The 12,162-nt window shown below is 39.4% G+C and overlaps 1 protein-coding gene and 1 non-coding gene across 2 annotated transcripts in view; one reads left to right on the top strand and one right to left on the bottom strand.

The window, feature by feature from the left end:
• LOC116317890 (meiosis 1 associated protein) overlaps nt 1-11,689 on the bottom strand; it is a 56,949-nt gene extending 45,260 nt beyond the window's left edge. The window contains exons 1-5 of the mRNA XM_031736802.2: nt 11,676-11,689; nt 11,339-11,389; nt 8,858-9,121; nt 8,484-8,681; nt 3,685-3,859 (exon numbers count right to left, since the gene is read on the bottom strand). Of these exons, the coding sequence (XP_031592662.1) occupies nt 3,685-3,859; nt 8,484-8,681; nt 8,858-9,115 (631 nt within the window). The 5' untranslated portion in view covers nt 9,116-9,121; nt 11,339-11,389; nt 11,676-11,689. The remainder of the gene's footprint in view (nt 1-3,684; nt 3,860-8,483; nt 8,682-8,857; nt 9,122-11,338; nt 11,390-11,675) is intronic.
• trnaa-ugc lies at nt 7,743-7,814 on the top strand. The gene has a single exon. It is a non-coding gene; the product is annotated as a tRNA-Ala (tRNA).
• Nucleotides 11,690-12,162: the final 473 nt, after the last annotated feature.

The following is a 12,162-nucleotide window of genomic DNA, read 5'->3' as shown; positions in this document are numbered from 1 at the left end:
ATAAGATATATAAAGATTATTTCTAAATGAATCATGGAAAGCTACTCTAGTCGAGTCTAAGAATAAAGATATGGAACTGTTGAATGAGCTGGGAATTACAAGCCCCTTTTAAGTTCTTTAATTAAAACAAATAAAATAAATCAAACATTGCTCTTTAAGCGTGATTGCACAACAATCGACAAGCACAGAAGAGTGGAACCACTATGAACTAGTGGAACCAATAACTCTGTGTGTAGACATTAGGGTTTCAGCAATCCTGCCCACTCTACTATGGAAAGAATAAATGCTAACAGCTTTCTGTGGGACATCAAAGGTCTAGGAGGACCACTGGTACTGATATATCTCCGATGATGGAAGCCGTAGTATCATCAAGTTAGAGTGACTGTCATGTTTCAAACACTCTGTGCTATAAACACTTCAACAACACTGCAGAGGAACACAGTGATGTATTCCCAGTGGCATCCTCATCAAAGTCAATCATCAAACTGCAGTAACTACAAAACCACATCTCCAAGGCTCTTTCCAAACATTTCTATGTTGAATGGCATTGCTGTTTGATTAGATACTGGGGAGAGATCGGAATGAGTACCCCCGCATATTGATCAACAAATACAATAACACAAAAACACAAAAAAATGTGTACTTGAGGCACTGATTCAGGGACACTTACCTTGTGGTTCCTCTAGATTTTATTCTAAATACTTTTAGTTTTAAAAAGCGCACATGTAACACACTATCCTCTCTTTCACCTGACTGCCTGTGCAAGGACTAAGTACCTCTGTTTTTTTAAAGGCCGCTTCACGCTACATTGACTCCATGGGGAGCAAAGGCCTCACGAGGACTAATGGAACAAAGCAACAACGTTTTTCCTTAGATATTATATAAAAGCTGTAGCAAGGGATCAGGTATAAGAGCAATTTTGCAGGCAGTATTGCATAACTGATATAACTGTGTCGGATGAGTTAAAGGGTTCAAATTATACTGTACATGTTTACAATAAGTTACATTTTGCATGCCAGTATAACATGTAGTTGAAGTGTCATAATCTAAAGTCAAAATCTTGTTTTTGGTAAACAAGATTTTCCATATCCAACTTCCACCAGTATCATGGGATATATCCTAGTTTTGAATATCAAGTACCAGTTTAATGTACGAAATTGAAAGTAAGAATAAAATAGGAAGTACAGAATTTTGTCTCAGCCCTACATATATCATGAGGAACTCATGTTAAAAATATGGAAGTTAAAAATATGAAGGTTAAATTTTCAGTGGCTTTATTAAAAGTAATAAAGTTGTGGTACAAAAAAACAATTTCTGGAAGGGTCAGATGGGAAGCACTGGTTGATTTTTCATGGAATGACCCTTAAAAAAACCCTGTAACTTCAAGATAATGTCTCAGTTTTTCTACATTAATTCAGTCTACTCTCATCACAAATAAAAAGACTGCATACTATATGTTATTATGTTATAATATATTCCCCTCTCGCCCCTGAGGGCGGTCTATCCTCCAAGCTCGGGTCCTCTACCAGAGGCCTGGGAGCTTGAGGGTCCTGCGCAGTATCTCAGCTGTTCCTCGGACTGCGCTCTACTGGACAGAGATCTCTTGGATGTTGTTCCTGGGATCTGCTGGAGCCACACGCCTAGCTTGGGAGTCCTAGTGCTCTGCTTCCCACTGGGACCACCTTCATCCTCCACATCTTCTTGAGCCCTTGGTACTTCAAGAGCTTCTTGTGTTCCTTCTTCCTGATGTTGCTGTCATTCAGTATGGCTACATTTATCACTATGGCCGTCTTCTTCTGCTTGTCTAACACCACTATGTCCGGTTGGTTAGCCACCACCATTTTGTCCGTCTGTATCTTGAAGTCCCACGGGATCTTAGCTCAATTATTCTCAACCACCCTAGGGGGCGTCTCCCATTTTGACCTCGGGACTTCCAGGCCATACTCGGCACAGATGTTTCTGTATACTATGCTGGACACTTGGTTGTGGCGTTCCATGTATGCCCTGGGTGCTAGCATCTTGCATCCTTCTGTTATGTGCTGGATTGTCTCAGGGGCATCTTTACACAGCCTGCACCTGGGGTCTTGCCAGGTGTGGTAGACCCAGCTTCTATGGATCTTGTGCTCAGAGCTTGTTCCTGTGAGGCCATGATTAGTGCCTCTGTGCTGTCTTTCAGTCCAGCTTTGGTAGCCAGCCACTGGTAGGATTTCTGGATGTCAGCCACTTCCTCTATCTGTCGGTGGTACATACCGTGCACGGGCTTGTCCTTCCATGATGGTTCCTCCTCTTTCTTGGGTTTCTGCTGCCTGAGGTATTCACTGAGCATGCGGTCTGTTGGAGCCCTCTTCCTGATGTATTCGTATACTATATTTTTTTTATCTTGTGGTATTACAGGTAATTTAAGGCTATAAAACTGATTATGATTCAGACAGATGATTGGCAACATGATGTTTTCTATGCTATCCATTCTTAACATCTTGCAACATGCTTTCTGGTGCAAAATACAGTTGAAAGTCCAAAATTACACCTTCCTTCTCCAATTTTTACACTCTGCAAATCCACCCAGAAGGCCAGACTCTACTCTTTGATGGGCCAGTTCAGACCTGCAGGCTGTATGTTCAACAAAGTTAACAGAACAGTACTCCAGCAAGAAAATAACAATGGCGGACTGCATCTGCTTATTTATGATTTAAGAGCTCTCTTTGGCAGCCAGGAGCTGTGGTTATCCCCTTTTAACGTTAAAAGCCGCTCCAAATCTGAATGGCTCATTCAGAGACACATATTCTGATCTATGGAGAAAGCAAAGAAACTTTCTTATGACTTCTGGGTCTCTAGACACAGTGGGGACACTTAATTATGTTCAAGAACAATGAGAGTGGATTTTGCATAATACAGTTTGTCTCCTTTGAAACATCATTAGTATAATGTTTCCAGCATCTCTCTCTCACACACACACACACACACACACACACTTCTGAGAAAAAAACAACCCAATCTTAAAGTCTGCTAAGTCATTTCCTCCACAGATACAAATAACTATTTATGATCAAGGAATAAACAGACGATGCGCAAATAGTTTTATATGAAACGCCTCACTCCTCTCTTTTAAACTGGTCCTCATTATTTGCTCCCTCTTGGATGTTTCTTTCTCACTTTCTGTTCTTCTCCCTTTTCACCCCTTCATTCCTACCCAGCCCTCATTGCACCCTCTACTTACTCAAACCAAACCACATCACTTGAACCTTCGTGTAATTAAAAAACATGACATGTGATTATAAAATCAGGCTCTCTAAGAGAGGACTGGCAAATGTTTGGATTGTAGCCAAGTTATACAAACCGTGACATATGTGATGAGTGTGGCGCGCAGATATGCTGAAAACAGTAAAAAAAAAAAAAGTAAAAATAGGGTGTTATAAATGGGTCAGTGCTACACAGCTCCGCAGAACATGATTAAGAAAGCACGGGGGGGAGATATGTGGAAAGTGCGGAGGAGTCAAGTCTGCTTTGGAAATAGATAACAGACTTCATGAGGACAGAGTGTTTGTTAATGCTTTTTGCTTGTTGTTTTAAACTGAGTTACATGCACTCCTGGTTAGCCTGCAGTAACAGCTGACAGTCTGTCTCCTCTTTAATGAGTTTCAATTTGTGTGGGTCTGTGTGTGTGTGTGTATTTGTATTTCCTACCTTCAGTCTCTGAGGGTGCGGCAGGCTCAGGTGAGAGAGCGTCTTGGCCCCAGTCTCCTGTACTGTAGATCTGCACTACCAGGAGTCGCTTCAGTGAAACCAGGTCAGCATCTTTGAGCCCCATCTCCAGCTGATGAACAATGCTACGGCCTGGCTGGCTGGTCACCAGAGTAACCTGGGGAAGCAGCACAAATATGAAGACAAATAAGAAAGCTCCCAGGAGCACAGACATTTCATTAGGTTTCCAATGTCAAGGAGCAAGCTGACCTCAATGTGACACAGTGCAAAAAAGTCATCAGGCTCAAAAAGAACTGAGAAGTGCCCTCTTAATGCTTCTTTAAACCACACTGCACAATATTCTGGCCACTACTTGTTTTATGCACCGACTGATGAGAATGACATCCATGCCATTCAAACTACTTCAACTCAAGTGTGCTGCAATTAATCTGTGATGTCTTGCGATGATGTAACCCATTCGCTGCTCTTCCACAACCACACTACACAAACACTATCACTTTTCATTAGAAAGCCACATTGATGTTCTTTGCCACAACTCTTTTCCAAAACCTTTCTCTATTTGAATTGTTCCAGCTGGTTTTATGAAGGATTATATCCTCAGAGTCACAGGACACAGCAACACCACAACAAAGCATTCTTTATGTCTGACAGTGCTGTGTCTGTTGGGAGTTTGGGGACATGACATGCAGTAAATTACAGTTACTAAAATGAACATGTGATGTCACAACCGCTAGAGATAAAATAATGTCAGCCCATAAGGAAAGTAGTACATGCAGACCCTCTGAAGGTGTATGACTTCTTTCCTGTCTTTAGTTCTCTTTCTCGGTTTAGATTATTTTATGGTAAATATGCCCAGTTGTGGCATTTACAGTACTGTGTCTTGAGGTTTTTTGGTTTGTTAAGCCTCTTAACACTGACCTATGAATCATTCAAGCATATAAAGGCAACTAATTTAAGGGCTGAACCTGATAAACGACCTAAGAGATACATCTGGTCCTTGTGTTATTCGATCTACTATTCACTGAAGCATAATACAAACTAATTTCAGTGGAAGAGTGGCTGTCAAGAAGCCAATCCTAATTTAAGGAAGGGAAACAGCTAGAAAAGACTTAGATATGCTAAATTACACAAAAACTGGTTTAAAATCAGAAGCAACAGGTGATAAATCCGCATGTTTGGTTCAAACTGTCGTCAATATTTCAGAAGAAGGATAAAGATACAATAGTGCCTACATTACAGGTAAAAACATACCTTGATGGAAAAACATAAAACTACTACTATGGACTACTGTCAGTCATGGATTAGCATACACAGAGCCTGAACCTCAACATTATTGAGGCAGTGTGGGATCATCTTGATAGAGAATAGAACAAAAGGCAGCCAACATTAAAAGAAGACTTTTGAATGTCCTTCAAGAACCTTGGAAAAGTATTCCTGAAGACTACTTCAAGAAACTGCAATAACACTAGTCTAAGAGAGTTCACACTGTGTTATAGAATAAAGATGGTCACATCACATATTGACTTTCAAGTTTGTTAGAGTTGTATTTCTGTATCTCATTTCTGTAAACTACCTCGCATTTGTTTTAGAAAAACATAAAGAAATGAGGGCAGCTCAACATTTTTGCACAATACTGTACCTTGACAAAACATATTTGAAAAACTGTCTCTTTGCAGAAATCCTGAGCTAGTCACTTGTCTGAGTTTATTAATGGCTTTTCATTTGAAGATGATGTGAAGATTAATGGCTTCCCCTTTGAATGACCTGTAATGTTGGGTTCTGTATGGAACAGCTCTTAACAAGGTTCGAGGGTCTTTGTAAGTAACTGGGTTACTCGAGATTTCTGGAGAGAGACGTTACTGCTGAGATTTTCAAATGTATTTGAGCACCACAAAGCAGGTGCCTTCAGGTCCTGTTATATTCAAGGGAAGACGGTATTCTACAGCAGATAAAACTGGAAAACACAACAAAACAATCTAAACAGATACACAGCATCACAGCCCAAGAGGGAAAATATGTCAACTCGATTTGGGAACGAGCTATCCCTTTAATTTATTTTTTTTCGGTAACTGAGCTCTCATTATCTGTAAATGAACAAAACTACTGGTAATACATTTTAAAATGTTTTTACTCATCCGTTATCTTTTTAATAATGAAGATTTCTGCTGAACATTTGGACTAAAGACAGCAACTTAAAATAAGCAGAAAAATGTGATCATGGGAAGAGATGAAATTAGTTTTCTGTGTCATTTACATGCCTAATGGGGGAAAAAAGATAAAATAATGCTCGGCTGACATTTAGCATTCTACTGAATCACATTAACAGTAGCAGGAACTGATGATTGTATTACGGTTATTGATGAGGGCTGCTCTCGGCTTCCGGCTGTTTAGAGAAAAGTGGATGGAAACTGCTGCTCAAGGAGAATACATGCATGCATTAAGCGTCATGTATCTGAATGAAAACATGCATTGTATTGGTGAGCTAGCAAGGCACACACAGACACACATGCAAAAGCCATGCTTCTGTTTTTTCCTTTGCTGTCTCCTAAGAGCATTATTCATATCTCCTACCCTCGGAAGCAGCGGGTCTTAGTGCAATCATCTGTCCAGAGCCTCATAAAAAGCTGGCTGGAATTTACAAAATCTCGTCAACAACCTACAGCCTGGTGTCCAGAGGACACAATGTTCAGCAGCTACCACAGTTCTTACTGGCTGACTGCCGGCCTGGCCCGTACATTTAAAAAATTAGATGTTTTCAGTGAGCTGAAAGCATCTAATTTGTTAAAGTGAGAGTGAATACATGCCATAAACTATCACTTGGTGACACCAAAAATGTTTTCTGTGTTGCCTTATGAGCTTGCAATTTTTTTTGCATACCATTAGCAAAAAACATTACGCAGCATTAATAGAATTGAACTGATCTATGAACTGTGCTGCTTCAGCAGCAGATATGAGCTTTTAGTGAAACTTGTAATGATACACTTAACTGTGCAATAATGAGTTGAAACAACAGAGGAGTTACTTTTTGAAACTGACTGCACGAAGCTCACTAAGGAAACTGGCTTCACTATTTCGTACACTGGCGTTAAGTAGCGATACCTGATCCGATTTCCCCTTCAAATGAGGAAACACTGAAACTACTAAAGCTTTTTGTGATGTCCTCTTTCTACAGAGATGGTTCACTAGCAGATAAATAGTAGCTCTTTTGCTCCATTTCATACGTGGACAGGCTTATTTAAAGTGCACTGTTTCATATAAAACATGGAGAGCCATTAACAGAGGGCTGTTAACAGAGACATGCTAATGAGATTGCCTTGTTCAGTCTGTTTTTTTGCAGCTGCTTAATACACTGAATTGGACCTGAGGACAGCTCATTTAATAGGTATGAGTGGAACCTCTTCTCTATCTTGAATATCCAAAGGGGATCTATTCAGCATGAGCTGGTCTGCAGCTAAAAAGATGATCGTTGATAATGAAAATTAAGATAAAGTTTTAAAAAAAAATCCAGTGACAACAACTGCATGAAGTGTCCAGAAATGACAATGTAGTGATTGTGTGATTCTCTTTGGGTGTTGGTACTATGCAAGTACACTCAAAGATGCTTTGTTACATAATAATAATGCATTGCAGAGTACAGACTGTGTATTTTTAACCTGGTCAGCTTTTCCTGTTCTCTTATTATTCTTTTACACTTTTTTGTAATCATTAACATTCAGAATAAGCACAATTCAAATATCACCACAAAATGGTTTATATGTTGCCCAGTTAACAGGCGACATGAAATCACAATTTTAATGTTCACTCAGTTTGCTGACAGGAGAAAGAAAAATATGTAAATGAAAAAACATGAGAAAACTGTGCCTATTATTCTCCTCACAGCTCTAATTGACAGTTCAGGGGATGGAATGAGAAAGAAGAAATTTACCTGCCGCTGGTGATGCTTCGAATTTGATGGAAATTTCTCAATGTGTTCTCCTACTTAGAAAGCACTGATATATCTCATAAAGCTTTTATCATCAACACGCTCCCTGTACCTCATAGGGGATGTAGCTCAGTGGTAGAGCGCATGCTTTGCATGTATGAGGTCCTGGGTTCAATCCCCAGCATCTCCACTTCTATTGCCATTTAGAACTACTTAGACTCAGTTCAGAGGTCTGTGCTACAAAGTGGAATTTGAGGACAAGAAACAAGATTATGGTTTAATGCTTTGTATTTACTGTAACAGTTACCAGGGTACTCTTATACCACAGATCTAACTGGCTCTCAAGCAGTGTGTGTTCAGTATAATCGATCAGCACTTACAAACCTACTAAGCAATTTCTTAGCAAACAGTAACTGAAAGAGCCTGTTAACCTCTTTGTGCAGATAGTTAGAGGCTTTATGCAGGTCTAGCTGGAATGGGAAACTCAATCAGTGTTTGTTACTCCACTAACCATCAGCAAAGTTAAACAGGCTGCGTGTGACACCCTTTCTAAAAGCTGTTTTCCAACTGTAAATGTAAATTATTCACTAAAAGTTACAGAAGATGCAGTTGTACAGAAGGGTGTATGGTGTTTGTGTCTTCTTTCACTATAAAGACAGAGCTTTCACACATGTGTGTTTCTTTGGAAGCTGATCAGGATAGTTGCTCTCTGCTTTGTACTGTGGGGCTGATTCCTAAGTCAATGGTAAGAGTGGACTCTGACAGGAGCTCTCTAGCCAATCCCTGTGACTTGTACGAATGTTCAATTTTACATAGAAATTCATTTCTTGCTGTGAAATGATAGTGTGTCGCTTCTCACCTCCACAGAGATGTTGCTGCCGGCCTGACTGCCAGCGCTGGTGTGTCTGATGTACTGTTTAAACTGCTGCAGACTGTCCAGCACTGCCTGTCGCAGCAGATCAGCTCCTGCGGCTGCTCCTCTGATACAACCTTCACTTGGAATAGACCTCAGCTCTTCAACACAGGAATGCAGCCTGGCGAAGTTACCACGAACTTGCTAAAAGAAAAAAAGGTGACAGGGAAAGAAAAATGGATAAAAATGGGAGATAATGTGGATGACAGAATGCAAAGCAGGAAAAGGGCTAATATTTATGTATGAAAAAAAGCAATTATAGGAGAGAAATAATGTGCTTTGCACTGCTTTCAGGAATATTACACTTTTATCCATCTTACCACAAATGGCAATAGACATTCCCGCTGCCTGCTGACGGCATACAGGCTCAGTAGAGGTATCCTACAGGGCCCATCCAGACTAGAGGCCAGAGACAAGAAGTTGTCCAGGGCATCGCAAAGAACCGTGCGGGTCTCTGACCATCGGGGCGGCAGCGCCTCCACAATTAGGACCCTGGCCGGTTGCCGTGGGAACGACGAGGACCAGAAAACCAAACTTGGAGAGTTGGAAGAAGCTGCTGCCCTCTTTCTGCTGTCCATGATCTCCTGCAAACCACAAACACAATGCTGGAGGAACACATAAAGTACACAAAGACAACAAAAGAAAAATGTAAGGACTCTTCCCCTGTAATGACAATCACCCTTAGGAGTTAACAAGATTCATTAAATAAGTACATTATCTGCAGTCCTAATCATCAGTAGGGAAACTAGAACAGAAGAAAATAAACAGAATAAACGAGTTATGCTGCATATGAAAATATGTGGCGAGAAACTAGGTTATAAATCAGTCCATTCTTACATAACTCAGGGCTTTCCCTTAGATCTGAGGAGGATGGTGGGAAAAGAAGTAGTTGAACACTGAAAACATAAGAATATAATCTGAAATGATAACACAGCCAGCTCTGCTGCTCTCAAATGTTCACTTAATCAGAATGATGTTACTATGCAAGAATAAATCATAAATGAAAATATGTAAAACCAAAATGGACAAAATGGAGCGTATAAAGAAGACTAAAGTAAGCAACACTATTGTGTCGAATGCTCCAAATACTGTTCAATTTTATCACTGCTGTTTTAAAGATATGATACCGGCAACACGTTTAATATTTTAGAGCCTTTAAATTGTCTGTTTTGTATAACCAGCAATCCAAAATGCAAAAAACCCCCATTATAATATAAAATGTAGAAAAGCAAAGTAGTAATTGACATCTGAGAAATGGGTCTTTGTGAGGGTGACTATGCACGTAAGCACAATTCCATGCTTGAGAAAATAAAACCCACTTAAAAAACAGACTAAAACACATTTGAAAAATATTAGTACCTCATTTTTTCTTTTGCATCCGCATTCGGGGAAAACCCCAAAACATATCCTTGCACTATTTCCTGTAGATTTCAGAGGGGTATATGACTGAACAGTCTGAACATATATATTTTGCCCACTTTCACTCACAAGCTGTAAGAAGGGCCATCTGTGTGGCTGTCAAAAGGAAGCAATCACTCATCCATCACACAGGATGTGCCCAAAGGGTTAAAGAGGGGAACCCCCGAATCCTTCTATAAACAGCTACTCCATCGGAAAGCCATCATTATGGAATATATATCTGCAGCATCGTTGTCTCCTTTTACTGACACGCAGCTATTCGGCTGGTTGTTTAATTTCCACAGCTTGGTGAGTGCAGCTGATGGCATTTTGTTGTGTAGTTTACACATAAGGGACTGTGACGTGAATTCCATTTTAAGCAAATAACTGATTAAATTGCTGAATTAATTGCTGTTTGTCAAATATGAAGATTTGATCATTTTTTCAATTCATTGTAAACAGAATATCATTTGGTATGGGACTGATTGTTATAGCAATTAAGCTTCGACTGGGATGTGCAAATTAGCACACTATTTGACTGATATGTTACAAAATGAAATTGCTGATGAAAATCTTAATTACTCTGAGACACAGGGTATATCATGTCTATGTAAAACACACTATATATACTGAAATAGTAAAGGCAAGTCATAGGCCTGACTCAAGGCTAAAAACAGAAGGAAATACAACAGATTTAGAGCCATTACTAGAGAGCTTGGAGTGGACTTATCAGGGCAAAACCATTGACAGAAATAATCCCTCAAAGGCTGAGCTCCGAGCACTCTTTATCATCCCAGGTCTTTTAATCCTGTATCCCCAGGCCCTGCTCTATTGTTGTCTTCAATATAAAGGGCACATTGTGTAAATATGTGCATTGTTTGATTGTGTGCCCTTTTCATCTACCTCTGACTCAGTTCTCCTCTTCTAAGCCAAATTCTGTGCTTCCCACCACCCAGATCAAATATCTTTCACCTTCACACCTTGATCTTGCATCACCTCTAAGGCTAGACTCTGTTCAAAGACAAATAAATGTAATCAGATTCAACCCAGTAGCTAAAAAAATGAATCTTTTTGCCACATGGGTTTTGGGTTGGTTATTCACTGACCTAAAAAAATATTTCAGGCATTACTTAGTGGTGTGAATTTAACATCACACACACTACAGTGACACACACACACATCTCTTTTTGTGCAGCTTTAATAAGCCAAGCAATCCATACTGCCTGTGGTCATGTCTTTAATTAAATGATTTTGACACAAATAATAGGTGGCAAGAAACATTAATTTATTAGTATTTAAAAACTAAACACATGTAAAGTAGATTATTCTTAGATTAGAAAGCTGTTATATTAATTTTAGCTAGGATTAGCAACTTATACCTTGCAAAGTTTAGCTAACATTACCTTGCTGAGGTTAAGTCCCAACTTCTCTGAAAATAGCTTCTGCTGGACGTCCTGTTATGTCAAGTAGACAGGTTAATAAAAGTATACAGAAAAGCCCCCCAGAGAAAACCAACAAACTGTTGCGATACAACATGCACAGGCTCTGCTTCTTATCAACAAAATAGCTAGTCTAGACCTGATAGTTACCCGGTTAGCATGCTAACGTTAGCTAGCTAACGGTAGGCCTGTAAATAAATTTTGTAACCTGAATCCAGAACAGCTTCAATACAAAAGGGCATACATAACATAATAGAGACACAGCACCAATAATGTTACACTGGGAATTAACTAAACTTACTTTGAAACAATTTCTAGTTTACTCTGCTAATTTATTAATGCTGAATAAAACTGACATATGTGGGGAATTTTGCAGGCATATAAAACTGGTCATTCATTTTTAGAGAATTTCATCTACATTTTAATATTATTTGAATTAAACATCTGTAATAGATGGCTAACTTACTTGAAGAGAGTTTTTTTTAAATTCAAGACAAACAGATTTTTATTAAGCTGCTGAAACATTGGCATTTTCAGTTGTTGTGTTAAATTTCTTTAATCTTAGTAAGCAGCCATTTCAACGTTTCATCTACCCAATTGATTGTTATTTCTCCTTAAATACATTGTGGTGTTATCTTCTCAGAACAACCACTTTGCAGTCTGCCTCTAATATCCTCTGTTATATGGAAATTGGCCTTCAATTTGGAGATGTACTATGGCTCACTCCAAATAACGCTACAACTTGGTTTTGCAGAACAATTGCTTGAAGTTTCCCTGTGCACATGCCC

This window comes from Oreochromis aureus, linkage group 3 (assembly GCF_013358895.1).
Source record: "Oreochromis aureus strain Israel breed Guangdong linkage group 3, ZZ_aureus, whole genome shotgun sequence".
Lineage (NCBI taxonomy): Eukaryota > Metazoa > Chordata > Actinopteri > Cichliformes > Cichlidae > Oreochromis > Oreochromis aureus.
The sequence above is the reverse complement of the archived record's forward strand: the minus strand, read 5'-3'. Positions and strand labels throughout refer to the sequence as shown.